The 22,331-nt window shown below is 44.2% G+C and overlaps 1 protein-coding gene across 2 annotated transcripts; it reads left to right on the forward strand.

The window, feature by feature from the left end:
- The first annotated feature begins 1,043 nt into the window (after positions 1–1,043).
- On the forward strand, positions 1,044–19,236 carry LOC124996236 (zinc finger and BTB domain-containing protein 7C). Of its 2 annotated transcripts, none has more exons than XM_047569044.1 (4): positions 1,044–1,379; positions 15,531–16,291; positions 16,390–17,063; positions 17,524–19,236. In XM_047569044.1, the coding sequence occupies exons 2-4, from the start codon at positions 15,554–15,556 to the stop codon at positions 18,143–18,145; spliced, it is 2,034 nt and encodes a 677-aa protein (XP_047425000.1). In that variant the 5' UTR covers positions 1,044–1,379; positions 15,531–15,553; the 3' UTR covers positions 18,146–19,236. The 2 variants fall into 2 exon arrangements, with proteins under 2 accessions (XP_047425000.1, XP_047424999.1); XM_047569043.1 differs by lacking the exon at positions 1,044–1,379 and adding an exon at positions 8,262–9,818.
- Positions 19,237–22,331: the final 3,095 nt, after the last annotated feature.

The raw sequence follows: 22,331 nt of genomic DNA on the forward strand, positions 1-22,331 counted from the left end.
ACATCTAAGCGGTAACACTGCAACGCTATCATTTTCTCTTTAGCAGTTTTTTGGTTTCTCCCAGTTACTGAGGGAAGTACCTGGCTCTTTAGCTGCTGAATGTCATTAGGGGCATTGAGCAGGTACAGTACAGAGGGAGAGAGTATTTGGAAAAAAAATAAAATAAAAAAATACTGCAGCTGAAAACTAAGATTTGACAACAGCGAACCAAAATAGGAAATGTGTGAGGTTCATCAGAACAGACGAATAGAACAGGCGTTGTTGAAAAAACTTTAAAATGAAAACACATGCAGCCGAGCTTTACGCGCAATCGCTGACATAGAGCGTATTTTTCATTTGGAGAATCATTACACCCCGCGATGCGTGTCGCTCCCGTGTCCCTCAATAGGACACTTTCAAGCAGCATTTACATCACTGATTACACCCTCTTATTATATTCCCATTATGCTGCATTACGGGCTTCAGAGCAGCACAATGGTTCCTACATCCTGCCAGGTACGAACTGGTACACTGAAGCACACACCCAAACACACTCAGATACTGTCACCGACTCTCTATCACACCACCTTTCTTCAAGTCCTTTCACTTCTACCCTGATATGTCTTTTGTTCGACACCTGATATGAACCCCTCTAGCTCCTGTTTGGCAAAGGCAAAGGCCCACCCACTGGTTCAACCCTGCATTATGCTGCAACTACCTCTTCCCTGTTTTGTTTTTTTTTTTTCCCCTCTTTATCCTGTTTTTTTAAAAACCTTAGCTCAGTCGTCCAGCTGCACCCGAGCCTCGCGCTTTGGCTGTTTTATTACCAGCTCCAGACTCGCTGCATCAATTTTCTAACCCTTGCTCCTGGCTTGGCCTTTGCCCCAGCTCTCTAACGTGTCTCCAGACCTCCAGGCCCTGGTCAGGCAGTCCTCCATCCCTCTCTCCGTCCTAGAGTTTTAGCCCCAAGGCTGAGCTCTGTCTATACTCATCCGTAACCATACCACCCAGTCCAAGCTTGCAAGCAGGTTTTTTTTTTTTTTTTTTTTAGGCTTGGCCCGTGAGTGTTAGTGTGTGTGTGTCACTCCCCTCCCCTAAGCACAGGTGGACTTGTAGGGAACGCTGCCAAATAGTTTTGGTTTAGAGGGAGGGAGGGGTGTTGGCTGAGGCTGGTGGGTGTAGCAGTTTTTTTGTTTTGTTGTGTTTCTTAGATAACCGTTTCATGGAACCGTACCTTTTCACTCCCCCAAATCACTGACACACCTTCAGAGCAAATTCGAGTCTCTATCTTGCCCCGCTCTCACTTTCACAAGTCTACCAGTGCTGAGACGGAGTTGGGTTTCCTGACAGGGAGCGAGCGCACAAGAGAGGAACTGAAATCAAAACTTCTCCTTTAAAAGGTCAGTAACATCTCGCTGTCTCTTTCACTCTTTCCTTTTTCTTCCTCTGTTTCACTAGTGTTTCCTCTACTGTAAAAAAAAAAATAAATAAAAAATCACAATGAGAGGTTTATATTTCCTCTCTGCTATGAAAAAAGTTTTCAAAGCATGCAAGTGCTGTCGGCTACCCTCTGAGAGAAGTAGAATCAAACTAAAGGATGGCTGACCTTTCGTGAAACCAGGTTCTTCTGTGTTCCCAATTTAAGTTGCAAATTGCTTTTTACAACAGGGCCATACAATAGAGAAAGTAACGTCCGGAGATACCTGGACATTTTCTTTGTGTGTGTATCTTTGCAACACATGTGAGCAAAGTGACAGCCTCCCTCTTCACACAGCAGCCGCACATTTAGGAGGAAGCAAGTGAAAGCATGACAGAGCTGGAACAGACTGAAAGACTGATATCACTTTTACTTGTTAATGTCAGAGCAGCTTGTTTAAGTGCATGAGGATTTACGTCTTATTCCTTGTGATTTTTTGTGAGCTGAGCCGCTAAGAAGCACGCGATCGTACGATTAAGCTGAACGCTGTCTGAGCAGATGACGTCTCTAATTGACAAGGTAGCATTAAGCTACAGAGGATAACATCTGTCCTCCAGGAATCAGTCAGTCATCATTTAACCTTATTCTCAACTTCAGTCTTTCTGCGCAACAGATTGTGGGGGCAGAGGTTGAAAGAATATTTCCTGTGACTACCCATCAGATAGGACGAATTACTGTTAACCTTTATGTGCATTATTTCAGATGATAAGTGTTACTGTTTCATCTTTCAGAAATAGATGTTGGAATTTTCCGCAGTGAAACCTGATATGTTATAATTGAGTATCTTTCTAAGAAATGGCGCTCATTTACATATCAGCAAGACTAGCATTATCCTAGCTGATGAAGCTCAATGTACAAAGACACCTGCGATTATTGTACGTGTACGACTTAAAACAAACTGAGCAGTTTCACTTTTCAGTTCCCAGGACTGATCTAAAAATGGTTGTGGTCTATCTCCGTTTCACCTGTGAACCACATTATCATCATCTTCTTTATTAGGCATGTAGTAGCATGTTTCCGTTATCAATCACATGATGGGCCGCATGAAAATGACTGAAAAACTAAAAAGAACAGGATTTCCTATAGAGCACATGAATAGCTGCTGTGTGGCGCTGAACAGTGCAAACTTTCTGGTTAGAAAGACTTTCATGGCAACAAGTAAATAACAGATGCGCTTCAGCTCGAAACCTTATCAGCCTCCATCATTGATCAAAAAAAAAAGAGAGAAAGACAGTGTGAGTCTGTATAGTTGCCTTCCTGTAGCAGTGGGGGTTAGATGGGGATAAAATCTCGTCGACAGCACCACACCTATTCTCGTCACACACCCTGGCTGCAGCTCTTCTGTCTGCCTCGTTTTCTCTCCAGGATTATCTGAATTGAACCTGATCCTTGCTCTTCTTTTGTTACGTCTTCAACGTGTTTAACAAACATCACCCCGAGGCGCATTGCGTTCGTGTTTGTACAATCTCACCTATAGCACACTGTGCACATTATGGGAAGCAAACATTCGTGGGCCACCCTATAGAGGAAGCGACTGCGCAATTCTGCGTGAAAGCATAAGTTGTCGACCGAGAGACTTGGGTGTCGTGGCTGAATGTGTCAAAGACATGAGGATGTGGCTTCATAATTATTGCAAAATTATGCAATGTGTTCATTATGGGACTGACAGAGTGAATGAGTCCACACGCCTTCTTCCCACCTGACAGCGTGTGGGCATGCCCATGTAACACAGCATTTACACTGGGCTACACAATTCAGTCTTAACCTCACATGACACAGAAGTCATCGCGTTTTCTGACCATTTAGATTAGACGTATGCAGTCAAAGCCTCACGTTCGTTCGGCGCACGCAATGTATGTATGTGTTCGTACGTCTGCCATGGCGGAGCAGCCGCTTGTTTGTGCGTGCTGTGTGCGTGTCCGCCCTCCTCCGTAGGATCGAGGTCCAGGTTTTGTTGTGTGGAGTTGGGCTGGGTGAGTAAGCCGCCCCTCACAGATGAATAGAGGATGGGAGGAGGCTTGAAGAGGCTGCCGTGGGTGGGAGGCCCGAGCCCTGCCAAAAAAGCTCCTTCTGTGGGATTTGTGTACTTTTGCGTTCCTCACGAAACACAGCGCCTGGCTAAAACGACAAAGCAGCCAGGGAGGCAGGCACTCGCACTCCCAGAGGTCGGCTCGATCGCACCCCTCTCTGCTTTTGTGAGCTTTTTTTTTTTTTTTTTTTAAATTTCCACCGTTCTCCGTTTCTTCTTCCCTCCAGCCCCATTGCTTCTTCTCATTACCTCTCTGGAGTTTTCTTCTTCTAAATATTGATTATTTAACAAATTGCCCCACTCAAATCAAATAAGGTGCACTTAAGTTATCTCTAATATTGGATTTTTAATTTTTTTTTTTTTACTTAATATATATATATTTTACAAACAACTACAATACTGCCTTTGTGTGATATTTTGGTTAATTTTAAGTGAGCTACACCACACTAGTTTTGAATAGTTTATTTAAACTTATGCCGTGAGCGCGTCGGAGCGTATTCATGGTCTTTTCAGTTTCTAAATCACAGTGTAAATGTATCTTGTGGTTGTTTTTGTATTCTTAGCAAGGTCAAAGTAATCACAGAAATATTTCTGTCACACATTCAAACATCTGAAATGTCAGTGGCAGCCACAATTTGTTAATGTGGTTGTGCAGTGAAGCGTTTTACATACAATTTGTGGGTGTTTCCTGAATGTTACCTAGATAATACAAAATAGGTCCCCGTAACCACTGGCAACCCACCCAGCTTTAGCCGAGTGACAAGCAACAAAGAGACATGGTTCTCTGCTTAGCGATGAGGCAAAATGATCGGCCAGTAAATTAGAAAATTAAAGCTCTGCTTTTGACTGTGGCGCGCGGTTGCAAAGGCGTCGCAGGAAACATACAGACCCCGAATGTCATTCAGCATCAGGGAGTTAGATGAAGAAAAGAAGAAAGGGAGAAAAAAAAAAGAGCATGATTTCATAATCTGTAAAAGAAAGATCTGGGTTGAATAAGTGGGTCCACCCACCTGTGTGTGAGAGGCAGTGAGAGAGAAAGCAGGGCTGGATGGCAGTTTTAGAGACATGAGTGTGTGGGTTAGGCTAGCTGGCCTGCTTATGCTATCTAATCACTGGGAGAGAAAGGAGAGCAGCATGCCTTGATCCACCCACCCACCCCAGACAAACAGCAGTTAGCCTGCTAAGTACTATATGTGGTCGCCTGCAGCTCTAGGTTGTACATGGGGGAACGGAGATAAAATGTGACAGAGTCTGCAGGTAACAGACATTCAGCACAATTATGTCTCATTCTGAGCAGGGGAGAAAGAGAGATGTGTCAATTTGGAAGCCACTGTGGGTCAATTGCATATGAGAGAGTGTGTGAGTGCACGTCACACTCGGTGTGTGTCAGTGGCGAACACGTCGGCCGTAATTCGGCAGGTTTCACGTAGAAGAAGCGAAGCTAATGAGAGCTCACCGAGAGTTGTTTTTTTAAATTAGCTTCATTTGTTTTAACGCGGGGCTAACCGAGACCACTTAATAAACGCCGTCCTAGAATTAGAGCGGCTTTGTCAACGTGAACTCATTTGTGTTACGTTAAATTCCCTGCGTCTCTTTTTCGCCATTTGTATCACAGGCGGATTAGTTACCTGTGTGATACCTGAGTGGGTGGGATGAGATTAGTCCAAAAATAGCTGACCTACACATCGCACTTGTGTATTTCGGAGTGTGGTTCAATGAGGTCCGCAACCCTGTGTGCGCGTGCTCGTGTGTGTGTGTGTATGCATGTGTGTGTCATGACAGGCATCTGTCTCCCCTGCCCTGCAGCCTGACTGGTTTTAATTAGGAGGTGCCAGAGCGCCCGAGGGCTCTCCTGCTGACACACACACGCGCGCGCGCGCACACACAAACATGCATACCCGCACACGCACGCACACTACCGGAGGGCAGACAGAGGCTGTCCCACCAAGGCTGGCCTCCTTCTCGTTATCACCATAAGGAGTTGTCCTCATTCACCTGACGACCCTCACAACACACACATGCAAGCGCTCGCACGCAAACACCGGCGCAAAGCCAATCAAATGAACACGACGCCGAGATGCATCGCGAAGTTGTTCTGATTTACTTGTATTTCTCGTATTCGCAGTTTAGCCGTTTCAGATCCAGAACAAATATCTTAGCGGAGGCAGGTTCAACGTGAAGAATAATAACATTTGTCTTCGGTAAATCAATCCAGCCAGTCAAGTTGGGCCTCACGCACAACAATGGGTTCATTCAACTCGTTACGGCCACCTGTGCAATATTGTAACTCTCAGCACTCGCAGCTCTAAATACGCAGCTTGTGTACTTTACCTCCCTTCTGGCAAAGCTTCCAATACTGATTAGGTTGTTTGAAAAGAAGTCAGAACGGGAGAAAGTTAAAGCACAAACAGACGGAGTCAGCAGAAAGGAAACGCCCTCACCTCACTCACCCGAATGGCATGCTCCAAGGTGAGTTCTAATGACCCCGCGCTGCAATGACAGATGGGTGTGTGTCTCTTTTTTATTTGTCTATGCCTTAGCTTAGGCAGCGCGCACAGCCGGTTTGCACGCCTCCCGTTCGCGTTCAAGCAACGCGGCCCCTGAGAGCGCGCCTCCGTCCTTGGACTTCAGGAGGCAGGGGTGCAGACCTGGGAGGCTGCTGCGATGCCCTATCTCTGGACTGTGTGGGGGATGACTGCCTCCCTTTCCTGCTCCTCTCCCACACCGAGCCACACCTGGCCTCTGAGACACCGGGGTAAAGGGCACAAGTCAGGCTGGTTGTGTTTGTCTGCTTCTATTAATCCTGGGAAGGTCTGCTAAGCACTCCCCTGAACTTGATTTCCATGTTATTTTGCCACCGCTACAATTTCAACAACGCAGGGCTTTCCAGTTTGTTAAAAGTTATCAGAAAAGTTCGAGAGAAGTTTTATGATTAAACTGCTGGGTAAACCCCTTCACCTTTCCGAGTTTGTGTGAGGAACAAGAATGCTGTTGGATAGTTTTTAATGGCACGACGTGTTGTCGGCCTGTTGCCTGAAGTCACCGGTAATCTTTCGCTCTGACGTCTGCTCTGACGTCTCTTTTATGAGATGACAGCATCACAGCTAATGTTTGCTAATGGCTCAAAACTGCCAAGCACTTTTCACGCGCAACTGGTGCTTTGGCAATCCTTCTCTTTGATGTCAAGGTACAGACTCACCGCCCGAAGAGGTAATCTATCCAAAGAAGCATGATTCACGCCGCAATGTACGACGAAGGGGATATCAGAAAAAAGGGGAGTTTGAACAGATGCGTGTGCAGAAAAGAGGTATATTCATGTAGCATCAATGGGGTTGCAGTGTGTCAATTAAACTGATCTTACAGTCAGACAGTCTGGGATCCCACAATAGAGCTTTCTGGAGTAAGTAGCCATGGAAAATAATAGTAACAGCATTAGGCTGGTAGGTCTTACCCTTAATGAAAGTGTGTGAATGTCCTTTTGTTCGACTGACACATGCAAATTGGTGCTCCATGATACGTGGCTGTAGTGCTGCTGCAAGACGGTCTGAGATATTCTGATGAGGTCCTCTCAGAGACACAGAAAGAGGCTGTTTCAGCTCAGATTTAGGCCCTTTGGTTCCGTTGCGAATCTGCTCGCCGTGTTTATGATACTGTACAGTGAGACAAGCTGACAACAGTGTCAAAGTCTTCATGATGTCAACTTTATGTAATGATTCTTCACACTCCATCCCCCCTCCAAAGTGCCAATCTGGTGCCCTGGTACGTGTCTCTTGCTGGGAGCAGCAGGTGGCAGTAAACAGGTACGCTGAGCCACCAGTCTGACAGACAGACAAAACAGATGACTCTAATTCAGCCCCTCCGATCCTCGTGTCTTCGAAACTGTGAGCGGCAAGACGCACTGCTTCTTGTTGTCTACACATTCAAAGGCATGAAGGGGACGAATAGCAATCAACATTCAAAAAAAAAAAGAAATATAAATCCCTAAAACACAGACACAAACATTAAGTTTCAAAAACCTCATACAATTAGCATAGCCTTCCTACGTAGCGTGGCTAAATGAAATCGCATTTTCGTCTGCATCACACACACTCTTGTATCAGCGCCATTGGATGGCCGTCTCTGTCAGTTTAGCACACGACACACAACAGCCTTGGTAAAGCCTGCAGCTTCACCAAGTTTAGAACAAAGCAGGTACCACTTAAGGTGTGTTGCTATGGTGGTGGCAACGAGTTTAGAACAGATAGCTGATCTTATAGAGCGGCAAACGTTGTTTTTCTGGCCGTCTGGCTGGCCTGCTAGCAGTTAGTGGCTAACCTTGTTTATATATACTGGATGCCAATGTGAGCTGGCCTCAGCTCTCACCCTGCACAAAACAGTGTAAACCACCATAGGCATGGGCTGTGGTTTGCTCCGGTCCATGTTTTCCCCAGGGGGAAGTGGGCATAGCAGTCTGATGTACACTCTGATGTTGACTTGTTTGTGGAGGTTAACGTGACACAATTTGACTGCCTTCGCAGTATGATTGTCGGTTGTGATAAATGGATGTTTAGACATATTTCAATAGGTTCTGAGTTTCAGTAACCACTGAGGGAACTATGGCTCAATGCATATTCTACCTTTTTGGAATCAAAAGCTGGCAGGGTGCATTTATTAAATTTAGTTTTATTGCTGTCACAGTTACATGCTCTCAATTTACTTTGACAAAGTAGCTGTTAAGTGCAAACTATAGACAGAGACACATAGATGAACAAAAGGGTGGGGTTTAGTAACGTCATTCCGTTAAACCCAATGGCCGTTAAGATAGACGTTAATGTGCTATGTCATAACATTTGGCTTGTCTGTGACAGCAAAGGAAACTGGGGTTCCCCCCACTTTTCTTTCTCTACTTCAGTCTGTAACTGACACGACATCGGAAGCAGCCTAATGAATTAAGAAGTCATTCTTCGAGTTTTCTCGCCGTGAACTTCTTCTTTCTTGACATTGAATATGTCCTCAAATTTCCTTCTAAACTGATTTCCTCTCCTCTGTTGAACCCTATAGCTAATGACTGATCTGACAAACTTCCTCCTCCTCTCCACAGACTGAGGTGGTGGTGTGCTCACCAACTGTTACCCGGTGCTTTCTGACTCAAAACAGGAATCTAACGTTGGCCTTATGCTCCTCTCAAGCTGGTTTTTGAAACCTTGGTTTAAATAACGGTTCGACAAGGACGAAAATAAGTCCACGCGCAGTTGCTTGTGATACTTTCAGTGATTGTGGTTGAATCATGTCTGAGATGCAGAGGTAATATTTCCTCTCAAATTAACACCACTGACTGAATTATGCAGTGTCGCTGGGTTGATTTATTGCGTTTTTCAATAGTTAGTCCATTGTGGTTCTCATGGGGGTTGCATGTGCCCCTCGCTGCCTTCCTCTGAATCACAGAAGTCTCGGTACTGCTTAATGTCAGTTTTATGACAAACCCTGCTTATGGGTGAAGTGGTATTTAAAAAGAGAATAGCAGGGCTCAGTTTAAAACAGGTGTAAAACTGAAACTAAGAGGCATATACGTCGCTCTTTCTGCTCATGTACATCTCGCCATCTCAGCTTGAGACTTACCAACAGAGGTGCACAAAACAGTTTTCCAACTTTTCCCTCTCTTTCTCCTTTCTTTTTTTACCCTCCCTCGGTCTCCCCAAACAACCCCTTCGAGTTTCTTTGCCCCGGTCCCTTTATACCAAAATCCACTCGAACACAACTAAAAATTCATTTTGTCTGACCTAAATCAGAGGGTGTCTGCGCCATGGGCTTATTACACACTGCGCTTAAACTTGTGTTGTGGAGGAGGATGGGGTATTATTATCTTCCAGCTACCCACCCTGCTATAAAAACTAGTGGTGCGACATCTCCTCAGCGCAGTGCTGCTGCCCTCCCTCCCTTCCTCTCACTCTCTCGCTCGTCCTACATGAGCTACACACAACAGTGAGCCTGACTCTAAACTCCACACTAGCCACTCAGCTACACAGACAGACCCAAGAATCACTCTCTGCTCGCTTCTGTTGCGCCGCTTTGCTCCTCTCCATTGGATATTCTACTCCGTTTTGTTTTTGTTTTGTTTTTTTTTTTCCCTTTTTAATTTTTTTTTTTTTTGTGAATGGGCATCAGTGCCCGGTGTGAGGAGCTTGTGAATGGACTGACTTGCTCGGCTGACTGACTGACAGACGAGCAAAGAGAGCGGCAGCTGTGTTTCAATTAAAGACAGCGATGCTGAGAGGTCAAGCGGGGAGCAGCAGAGCCGCGAAGTAGTCTGGACATACAAAGACACGTGAGGGGAATCGAGAAACTGAAGACACGGTAGGTGGCGGCTGCTGAATGCTGTGGAATGCCGGAGAGCGTATCAAGACATGTGTAAATTTATGTGGATGCCAGACGCGTCGAGCGTGCACAAGGAAGTGTGTCTATATATCTGTAATAGTTTGTGTGCTACCGTTACAGATCGTGTATGACTGTGGGCAGGCTTGCACTTGTGTGTAATGTTACGGCGTGCACATGTGCATCAGTTGTGTTGTGTTCAGTGTTGTAGCCCTGCAGGTTGGACCATAAAGGCCCAACGAAGTGCAAACTGGTCAATAAAATCACTTAACGCCGCATGTCATTATTTAGGCTCCGGCGTAAATATCGTGCAGTAAAAAAAAGAATGAGAGTTTTTAGCATCTCAGCACAGTCAGGAAATGTTAAACATTGCAGTTTCAGTGGACTTAAGTGTGTGTTTTGTCTCCAGCGCTAATTACACATTTTCAGTTTCCATATCTATACGACGATCTCCTCTCCTTTAAATCCAAAACAAATACTCGGGTAATTCATAAAGTTAACAGGGGTGTTTGGGAGCGTGGACAAAAATAAAAACATGTTGTGGATTTTAGGCTGAGCTGTAAATTATTGTTTGCCACCCGTCAGCTTTTAGACGTCTTACCTCATGTAGTTACAAAAAGCAATGACCAGTATTAGAACTGTTTTCCAGCTGGTGTTTTCATTTCTGTCTCAACTTTTGTTTTTAGTCACTCATTTTTTTTTTTTTGACTGAGTAGAAAAACTGCATGGATGGAAACACAAAAACAAAGGCTATTGTTGCAGACATTTGAACGTGCATTAAGTCACTATAAAGTTCGGAAAACTTTGTGAGAAAATTTCAGAAAGGCTGTGTACGCTCAAATCAGTAGTGCAGCTGTGATATCTCATCACCTCTGGTTAATTTAATCTACACATGCAAGCTTGACACAAAGGCTTAAAAAACACACAAATATGAAACTTGATTATTTGACCAGAAAAATACAAATACAGATGAAAATTTTAGAACTATATTAATGTCCAATATTCAAAAAATTATATACTTTTCATATTATATTGGGCCACCGTCCAGCTATCATCTGATCACTTTGGGGGTCTTTATTCAGAAACAAACTGAGTCACTGAAATGTATCAAGTGATAAGTAATACGTTCACAGTTAACAGTCTAGAAGCAACAATATTTATATCTTCATCACCGAATATTCACCGATATTCAGCAGTGAATTATAAAACTTTTGTTTGTGTTTTTTGGGGAGGGGGGTGCAAGATAATGGCGTATAGCTGTGGGCCCCCCTGAAGGCTCGAGAGAGCTTTCAGTAGATGTATTTATTTTATTATTTCATTTGATCAAATGTCTGATAAATAGTAATTCTATATTAATCATGCTCGTCTTTTCTTGAAATTATTAAGCGATCTATGTACATTTTTTATAACAAAATTTTCTAAAGCGAACTTCAAGATTTTTTAAACGACATAAATCTTAGATTTCCTCCCAAAATTGACTATATTATATCAAAACTGTGCGTGACGACACACTTAATTCTTAAAACCCTTAAAAAAAAAGGGTAAATTTCTCATAAATAATTGCCATGCGATCCTCAACTTTTGCGTCAAACTAAATGCTCAAATGTGGCAATGGCATTTCATCATTACTGTATGGTAAAATACACAACCCATGTTGTGCAGCTGGCATCACATGCCTCCCTCACCTGCTGTAATTGACAGCAATTAAAATAGAGTGTAAAAAATCTCCCTGTGCGGCCTAAAGGCTCCAAACAATTGACTCTAAAACACTAACCAAGGAAGTGTCTACTCGAGAAACAGGTGCACTGGTGTTTTACTGGTGATAATGGACTAGTTTACACACTAGGTCAAATGAATGTCTTCTCCTAATAAGCGGGTGAATTTTGGCTGTCAATACTGTAAATTATTGGCTGTGCAATTGTCCGCCTGTGACAGTTGTTTAGCAGGTGTTTGCTATGGGCAGTTGGTGACAGGGGTAAACTCTGGCTGCTGGTGATTTAGCATGTGGGTCAGGTGGATGCACTGGCCTGACAGGGATAAACTAGGCTTTGGGTGTTGCAGCTTAGAGGCCAAATGAGTGTCTGCCCGTGACAAGGGTTGAGATGGACATTAGCTGCTGATTTGTGGCCTGAGCGGTCAGGACTGGGGACAGTTAGCCACTCTACTCTGGGCATAATGATGATACAGCTGGACAGAGGGAAGAGGAGGATGAGGAGGAGGAGGAGGAGGAGGAGGAGGGGGAGGAGGAGGAGCAGGAGGGCGAGGAGGATGATTAGGAGGAGGTGGTGGTGTTGGCGGTGGTGGTCACTGCTCGGAAAGCAGATGAAGTTCTTGGGAGAAAGACGACAGTGAATGGAGGTGACACATAATTTGGGGTGGGAGTGCTGAGTTGAAAGTGTGAGTGACTAAGTGAAGCATGAGAGGACACGTGGTCGGTAGAGAAAGGTGGAAAAAGAGACTGAACGGCCTTTATTGGAGGTCAGTTCAAGAAACGACTTGATGAGTTTTCCCTCATGGAGCTAAATCCCCTGCCAAGCGGCGACCGGTTTGTCGCAGGAATCGGCGCCGCAGCCGAGCGCAGAGCACGACTTTTACTATTAACACGTTCAAAAATAGTTTCGACATGTTGAAAGCTGACATCATGTACTGAGTCAGTTTTCATCCTCAAAAGTTTGACTCTATGGGAAGAGGAGATGTGTTGCGACCCAAAATGACTTAAATAGTAATTATCAGTGCCCTTTCTCAAGGCGTCCCGCCCTGGCTGCTCTGATGGGTGGGTGGGGTGTGTGTGTGTTAAGGGTTAAGACTGTTTGGCTGATGAAATGTCGCTCCAGGACCTTGTGGTGGGAAAGCTGTGCCCTCCTCCCCTCCCTGTCTATGTGGCACATCCTCCTTAGATCCTCTCCACATTGTAATTAAGGGCCGGCCGCTAAGAGTTAGTGCTAGCTAGTGGCAGGCAAACAGTGGGAACAGAGGGGAGTGGTGCTCGCTGGGGCACCAGGCGAACAAACAGCAACAGCAGCACGTGTCCCATAGTTCCAGGAGTGGGTGGGATGGATCGAGAGCAAACGAATGACAGCGGGTTCGCCAAGCCCTCCCAGTCAGACTCTTTTTCTCTCCCTCTTATCCACTCAGTGTTGTTCCAAGCTCTGCACTATTGTTTGCCTTGGCAGGCTGTTACAGGGAGGGGCCCCTCTGCTGGTGTTTGTGCAACCTGTTAGGGAACTTTTAGGGCCATCTGATCTCTCCCTCGCTCTCTCACTGGAGATTCTCTCACCTTTTACCCAGGCTATTACTTTTGTGGATCTTAAAATATAATTCATTCTTTGTAATGCGCAAAGTTTGAACATGTTGCGTGTTACGCAAGGTTAAAGCACGGGGTTCGCGCCGCACCGCGGCAACAGAATCCACGCACCTTTTAAGCACTGATTTTTTATTTTTTGTGTATCACCAGTTTGTCTGGTCACTGCAATGTTCTCCTTCTCCTTAGAGGTAGGTGCATGGGTCTGCGGCCCTATAGCACCACCCCCTCTATAGACATTTTAATTATGTCCACACTGTATCAATGGCACGAACATAGCAACAGTTACCTAGCAACAAGATCGACAAGAATAAACTACATGTAAGATTGGTACCCAAGTTATATACCTGGAGGTGAACTAAGGGATTTTCTGAAACTGTTTTTATTTATTTATTTTTTTTCCTGCTCTGGTATGATTCTCTGCAAAAGAAAGCGAGACACTCTGATGTGAGTGTGTGTGTGTGTGTGTGTGTGTGTGTGTGTGTGGCTTCAACGCCGGCCCATTTAGAGCCAGTCAACAATGCAGTTGTGGTGTGTGGGGCTGCTTCAAAGTATTTATCTACACATGCCTCCAGTGACCACCAAGTGTGGACGGCTAAGTTTAAGCTCTATTCATAGATGTGAATGAATGAGCACCCTGCCAGAGGAAGTTTTATCACCGTAACTGCAAACAACAGCACAGTGAATCAACAGGTAGGAGCCCAGGCAGCCGGGGGAATGGAAAAGTTGAGAAAACAGCTTGGTGAATAGGCGATTGTGCGCGCGTTGAGGAGGCATCTCCTATGTCGGGGCTGCTAGTCACCGAGCTGTGAATCGAATGAGTGAGGATAAACTGCAAGCAAGCGTTTTGACAGGATACAGTATCTAGTGTACAATCTGACCTCTTTTGTCGTTCTCTTCACTTCTCACCACATCCCAATCACACTGTATTGTTCAGCCCGAAAAGGTATCAGTTTGCGTCGTGTCTGGTGGCGACAGAGGAGAGGGATGGACATCGTGAGCATTATCACAAAAAACTCTCACGCACTTCTTCTCGTCAGCGTCAAACTGAAACAATTATTGAATAAAACAAACCCTGCTTTATGTCTTATCAAGATGACGGGTTTCCCAAAAAACTTACACGGCCGCTACACGTCTCTACAAGAAATCGTGATAACACATTCAAGAATAAATATTACCCGACGTGATGTTTGCACAAAACGAGACATGCTGTATTTACCACTTGTTGCCTTTGCTGCACAGATGGCACACAAACAAGCATGCCTACAGTATATTTTAATAAAGTAATAAAGCTGGGCTGTCACTCATTGTTCAGCTGAGAGCCTTCGGCAGATATGAATGCTTTTGTTTTTCGTTGAAAACCATTCATCAAATGAATGGATGCCGCTCGTCCTCAGTGACACTTCATTTCAAACAGAGGCGCAGGTGTTAAGTTGAGCCGCAGCCACTGCTGCTGCACTCTTTTACATCAGCGCTTCAGATCCTGTTCCATTATTTGCTTAAATGTGGCCTCATCATCACCTGAGGAATCCCTGCTGCAGACTCAAGTGCTGCTGTAAACAACCGCAAAGAAAGACCCCTTCGCTCGCTGAGGCAGCAAGGAGCGCACCTCTTTCGTCACAGTGACAGGAAATGTGGCCAGTCATCAAATGCCAACAGGAAATCAAACAGCACACGGAAATTAATCACTGTTTAATTTGTTTGAGTTACACGTATGAGTGTGTGTTTTAATTCTGATCGAAGGCGGTTACTTAATTACATCATTTTGAAAGTTTTGTTTGTTTAGTTTAAAGCCCGTTTAACCTCCTGAGACCCAAACGTTTGTTTGGAATTTCTTTAAGATAAGATTAAGATGTTTAGTTATTTGTGAAGAAGTATATATATATAAAAAAATAAGCATCATCTTTGAACTGGAAGTGCTTTTTGTAAAAACAAAATATATGGACACGTGGATTATTTCACGGTATATTACAATTTAAATCCCCAATGTGTATCAAAATTTAAAACTGTTTATTTTAACGCAAAAGCAAAATTGGAAGCGATGAAATCCCAGTGTCCTCAAATGTGTACTTGTGAATTAGTTAAATTTTTATGTCATATCAAACTAGAAATAAACATGTACTGAACCTTCGTTACCTGTACATGGCAGACAAAAGTGTTAAGACCAGTCCTTGAATACAAAAAAAAATACATAGAAACAACACAAAATACAAATTCTATGTGTAAATGTACATATACATTTTACAGTATAATTTTAATATTTTTTTTAAACATAAAAGTAAAGTTTTGATTTAGGATAAAAGGATATTTTGAGAAAAATGCGGGTCATTCAGATTCATTTTATTTTTCAAGTTGATCTTTTTATTTACTTTCATTGTCTTTCGTCTCTACAGTCAGCAGAGACAGAGAGAGGAGAATGGTTCATCACAGAGAAGAGGACCTGATTGGGATTCCCTTCCCAAACCACAGCAGCGACGTCCTCTGCAGCCTCAACGAGCAGCGTCGCGATGGGCTGCTCTGTGATGTCATCCTCATCGTGCGCGACCAGGAGTACCGCACCCACCGCTCGGTTCTGGCCGCCTGCAGCCAGTACTTCAAGAAGCTCTTCACTGTGGCGACCGACGGCGGAGATCACCATCACGCCGCGGCCGTGTACGAAATTGACTTTGTAGCTCCGGAGTCTCTCACCGCCATCCTGGAGTTTGCCTACACGTCCACTCTGACGGTGACGGCGTCCAACGTCAAAGAGATCCTGAACGCGGCGCAGATGCTGGAGATTCCTTGCATCATTAACGTTTGCCTGGAGATCATGGACAGCGGGGACGGCGGAGGAGGAGGAGGAGGTGGTGGTGGTGGAGGAGGAGGGAGATTGGAGGAAGGAGAGGAAGATGAGGAGGAGGAGGAGGAAGATGAGGAGGAGGAGGAGGAGGAGGAGGACGAAGAGGAGGATGTGGGCTCCAGGAAAGATGAGCAAGAGGAAGAGGAGGACAACATCAGCGAGAGGTCACTGCAGTCGTCAGAGAGCAGGGGGGAGCAGACGCCTCCGGGGACGGAGGATTCGCCGCCTCCCAGCACCTCCACCTACCAGCAACGGTTTGACCTGCACAGAGAGTCGTCCCAGCCCCGGTCCCCAGACACCATGAGGGCAAAACAGGTACGGTTTGTGCTAATTGTGGAGTTCACGTTCCTAATCTTGTGATTTCAGGGAAAGGTTTAACTGAGAAATAACAATTATGGTGTGATGTGTTGCAGGAGAGTATGGAGACTCGGGCTCTGAAGGACTTTTCCATTGAGTCTCTTCTCCAGGAAGGGCTGTACCCCCGCATGTCAACACTGGACAGGAGGGCCAACTTCTCTCCTCTCCTGCCAGGCTTCTACCCCTCCATGTGGGCTGCCGAGTTCCCAGCCTTCCCCCAGCAGCTCCTGGACCCCGGCCACCACCAGCATCCCCACGCAGGAGCCTCGCCACAAACCAGGCTCCCTCACACCTTCCCCGCTGCCGCGCCGCTTGAGGCCTCCAGGCCTCTCGATCTCGCTGTGAAAAGACAGATCATCAAGGAGGAGATGAAAGACGAAGTCCCGTCCGGCCTGCTCCAGGGCGACTTCTTGAAGGAGCTGGTCAGCTCAGGCTTGGGCGGCGCCATCAACGCTGGGTCGGCGCCATCAGAGAGTCACACACTGGGTCCGATTAAGGACGAGGCAGACTTCCGGTCGTACCTCAGCTTCCTGAGCTCGGCGTCCCACTTGGGTGCGCTGTTCCCTCCCTGGCAGCTGGAAGAGGAGAGGAAGATGAAGCCCAAGGCGTCGCAGCAGTGTCCGATCTGCAACAAGATCATCCAAGGAGCTGGGAAACTGCCGCGACACATGAGGACGCACACGGGGGAGAAACCGTACATGTGCACTATCTGCGAAGTGCGATTCACGAGGTATGAAAACCAGCCCTACTTAGCATTAGCGTTTAAGGCTGGCAGACCACGCAGAGATTATCTTATGATCTTCTTCTTGTGCCTACAAAGCATAAGTCTTGAAAAACAGCAGGGTTAACGGAAAAGAACCCCATGCTCTTTTGATTGAGGTTAATGTGTATTCACCTCATCTGAATACCAAAGCGTTTAAAGTGGAAAGCCCCCTCCGCTGGGTTCTTTGCAGTAGTGGTATCTCACTTACCTACATCCTCCTACTGGTATTTTTCCACCTGTATTTTAGAGCAGAACTTTTAATGTTGACAATGAAAACGCATCATCTTTTCTGCCTTTTAAGATCAGACATGCGCACAAGATCTAAAAGGGCAAAGAAATGCAGTATTATAATGTTTGTGCTTTTAGTGTTTTAACCACATAAAATAATTTATGAATACATGTTGTTTTTGTTTTTGTTTTTCACCAGACAAGACAAACTAAAGATCCACATGCGGAAACACACAGGCGAACGTCCCTACATCTGCCTCCACTGCAACTCCAAGTTTGTCCACAACTACGACCTGAAGAATCACCTGCGCATTCACACCGGCGTCCGTCCGTACCAGTGCGAGCACTGCTACAAAAGTTTCACACGGTCCGACCACCTACATCGACACATCAAGAGGCAGAGCTGCCGCATCTCCCGCCCCCGGCGAGGTCGAAAGCCAGCCGCCTGGAGGTCCACACCTACCAGCAACTTCCTGTGCCCCCCCAACGCTGCAACCAACCGCTTCGAAGAGAACGGGTTGAGCCCCGCATACCAGGGGGTCAAGGGTCACGGACTTGGGGAGCTGCTCGGCCTCAGCAACAGGGGCCTGGGATTTAAGAGCATGGACGGCGCGGGCAGGGAGGGCAGGGAGGAACGGCGAGCAGAGGGGAAGCACGCTGCAGAGGAGGAGAAGGGAGGAGCAGGGAGGCAGAGGGGAGTGTTTGCCTTCGCCCTGGCTGGAGAAGAAGTGCTTACCCACTCTCCGTTTTACGGCGCGACCTCTGACCCCTGGACCATGAGACTAGAGCGCGCCCCGCCCATTCCCGAACCAGCCAAATGAACTCTGGTCTGTAGGAGGCGAAAATAAAAGACAAGAAAATCTCGTAAATCTCCGTGTCTGTTCTGATCCAGGAAGCTAATGCACCTTTTTTTATAAAGTGAAACAGTGATATCATGAACATTTTGAAGCCTGCTGATGTGGCAGTGGTAAAGCAGACAGTTTTTTTTTTTGTTTTGTTTTGTTTTTGAAAACACAGTCCAGTTAAATAATTTAACTAAATAATTGCTTCAGCGCTCTGAATGTTTACAAGTACTTTCACTGCATTTAAGAAGATATAAACTGCTAGTGAGGGAAACATATCAGAATGACATTCCTTCAAAATTCTGGAAGAAGTAAAGAGGCATTTAAAAAAATCTTCATATGAAGAAGAAACTTACATTAAGACTTGTCAGTTAGTTGGAATTAGTGACTATGCTGAATGTAAGACACACCATTACATGTCGAACAACAACAACAATAATAATTTGGATCTAATGAAGATAATAATAATTAAATCTGAAAGAAAACAAGCTGTATTTTTTGTTGTGTTTTGTTTAGTAATTTTTCCAAAAACAAAGGAAACCCACTTGAAATCCATGTTTGGATATTAGAAAACGTGTTATCATCTTTCCACTGCCTTGATCTAAGCTCCTCGTCTGCACTATTGTACATAGACACAAACTTTTGGCCGTGGTGTTGTTAATTACGGTTCTGTTGCTGATCATGTAAAATACAGACAATATATACAGACTTCCATCCAAAGATGTGTTCTTTAATATTTCACAGACTTGAATAAGACTTTGTTTTAATGTTTATGAATATGTGTCTTCAGAGGATGTATATTTCTGATTAATCAACTGCCGCTTTAGCTACACAGTAAGCTTGTGTTTCGTTTCGTTTTCGTTTTCCTTTTTTTTTTTTTCCTGCTGTAATGAATCGAATGGTTTTTGGCCCCTTTTTTTCATATATGTCCATCTCTTGTGTATAAAGAAGTTCAAAAAATTATTTGAATTGAAATTGGAAAGTATTTTCTTGCTATTTATGCGTATTTAAAATGAATGAGCCTTGGCTATATTTTGCAAATCTGTTTTATAAAGACACTAAATGTTGAACTTTGCTCTCGTCTGGGACTGTCATTTTTGCGCGTGTGTGTGTTTGCGTTAACCTTTGTATTTTTGGAAAGTGGAGATATACTGGCGTCACCTCTGTTCTTTAAAGAACTGTGTGTGGTTTTAAATTCAGGACTAGGATAGAGTTTAGGTCAGGGTGAAAGTTAGAGGTTAGTCGTGCAGTTATGTGTGACGACATGGCAGATAAACAGATACTGTAAGTAGGAGGACTTACCTTCTGGGAGATATTTCCGTACAAAAACGTACAATCAACATATTATAAGACATTAGGACTTTAAGATACCTCACAGATAACAGAACGTCATTCGGACATTTACTGATACGCTTAACTGTAGCGTATTTTACCACTAACGTTAAAAGATGTGCACTTAAAAAATGGCAGCAACTTGACTGTCACGGACGACTGCGATCACGGAGTTACACTATAATAGTGATGTAGATGTCTAACATTAGCATGAAGAGATTGGTGAAATTAGTTTAACACAATGAACCATGTGTATAATCCACTGTCTCTATAGTACTATATTATTCACACCCACACAAACAACACAACAAAGCTCCTCAGCTGGAGGATTATAGGTAGGCAGCGTGTGCTGTGATCTCGGGTCACACAGCAGCTGCTATTCCTGCCGAAGACAGTCATACTTTTGAGTCACACATAGTGTGTCTGATATATTTTAGTCATTAATGAAACTGACGTTCTATTTCTCACAAAAACAATTAGAATAAAAACAAAAAACGCCACAGATAATCCTGCGAGCTCAATAAACAATAAATTATTAAAGATAAATCCGGTCTGCTCTTTCATTTCCATTTCCAGGCCCATCCTGCTCATCTTTTCATCATAATATTTGTGAAATACGTCTAAAATAAACCTGAAACGACAATTAATTAATTGCCTACTCAAGCTGAATAATGCACAGTGCATCACATAGATGATGTTTCAATTAACTGTTCAGTAAATAGATTAAAAAAAAAAAAGATTAATAATTCCTGTCTGATCAAATATACCCTTTGCATTTTATGAGATTGTCATGTCTATATATATTTACACGGATAGCTATCAAAGGTGTAGTATATTGTTATTGTTACTGAATGTGCTGAGACTTCCTGCAAGTTGAAAGAAGCTTTTATTCCCTGCATTTTGCTAACAACACTCAACTTGTTTTCTCTCAAAAGCCCTTTTCACCACTTCAAGCGCTAATTTCATTGGTGGCACCTCTCACGGCACAGTCCTCTTCTGTTTCTTTGCCCTGACCTCTAGTGGAACATAACAAGTACTGTACTCACGCCTGTATTTCCTAATATTTAGAGTATAGCAATATTCATCTGAATTTACTGTGAATAATCGAGGATAATGGATGCCTAACTTTGATTTGGAACTGACAAAATAAGAGAACAAAATATAAAACCCATTAAAACGACTACTTGTAAAATGATGAAACTAAATTCGTCTCTAAGTTGCTCATTAAGGAAATAAAATCTCATTGGCTGTTTGAAACATCCCTTCAGTCACGGTACAATTTTATTCCTCCAGAGGGCGCTAAAGATTTTACTTTAGACCTTCAGAGTGACATGAGGCACAGTCCAAGAGGCATGGAAGTCATTTCAGGGATTGCTAGGAATGTCTCATTCATGAGAAGCATCAGATATGAATAGACAAAAACAACACTCTGCAGAGGAAGGTGTATTTATTTATTTTTTTTAACTGTCAAAACAATAAGTAATGACTTGAGTACAGAAAAATAGGAGACGTGATAGATTCTTTTCATGGTCCACACCGCAAACAAACCACATCCTTTCGTATATGTCCGTAATGGTTTGCAGCAGATGCTTGCTGATAATTTGTAATTATTTAGTCTTCATTCAAGTGATGATTGACTGTTGTGATTAACTGTGATAAACCTTAAAGATGACTTATGACAGTTAAGTATCGTGATGAAACACTTTGACGGGGCCTTTAGACAAGTTTTATCCGATTTAATATTCACTTAAGTGTGCGTGAAAGCTTCAAATGAACTACGGAGTGTGAGGTGACAAATGCAGTCCCACCGAGTGCGGTTCAGCCTGGCAGATGACGCACAAAGATGTAGCTCACTTCTCTTATATTACTGCTGCAGGAAAATTATCACGTGTGACCTTCGTGTTTCAGTTCTTTATCTGTTTATCAGCTGTCAGCATCGTTTAAAAAAATGTGAGACCTTTTTTTTGTTTTCTGACACATTCAACTAGTCAAACTGGCTGTCAGCTACTCTCCTAGTTGTAGACAGTTTTGTCGCTGTTCTACTTTCGGGTGTTCTGCACAGATTATTCTCAAAGAATCTCATATTAAGACAGTTTTTATCTCGTTATTGTCGCTGGGTTTTTTTTTTTGTTGTTGTTTTTTTCATTCACATGGTACAAAGCAATCGGAATTGGCTCTGCTCGCACTTAACATGCTTCCGTCATATGTAAGCTGCAAAACACAATGGGCCAGGAATGTCTGAACAAACTGCCCATGTTTTTTGCCTACAGAAGGAACGTAGCCCGTCAGGAACATTTCAAAAATTCGTGAAATAAACTGCTGCTCTGAAGAAAAGTCAGTTATCAGTTATGTGATTGCACCGTACATCTTTGTATTCATTGCATAATGTGTAATGAAATGTTTGAATGTAGTGTGTGTGTGTGTGTGTGTGTGTGCGTGCCAGCGTGTGTGCATGCGTGCGTCTAGCCTCCAACCCTCCAGAGGTGCAACTTCCTTCCCGACCTGTGGTCTTTTCTTGGTTCCCCTCCCTCATTACTTTACTTTGTCATGATCCTTTGAGGTCTGCGGTTGTACATGGAGTGACATTTGCAGTGTCTAGCTGCGTATGCTACGTGTGCGCTCATTGCATCTGCACACACACAGCATTCTTGATGGGACATCCTCTCAGGAAGCGGAGTGACAATGCAGCAGCAGAATGCAGCTACAAGTTAAACCACAGGGACTGCAGAAGGTAACAGGGGCCTGATGTTCTCTGTGGGGCTTCTGAGAGGCCAGTGAGGAAACACCTTCAAAACAAAGAAGCTTGTAAAGGAAAAAAAAAAAAAAAAAAAAA

The sequence above is a fragment of the Mugil cephalus genome, chromosome 19 (genome assembly GCF_022458985.1).
Source record: "Mugil cephalus isolate CIBA_MC_2020 chromosome 19, CIBA_Mcephalus_1.1, whole genome shotgun sequence".
Lineage (NCBI taxonomy): Eukaryota > Metazoa > Chordata > Actinopteri > Mugiliformes > Mugilidae > Mugil > Mugil cephalus.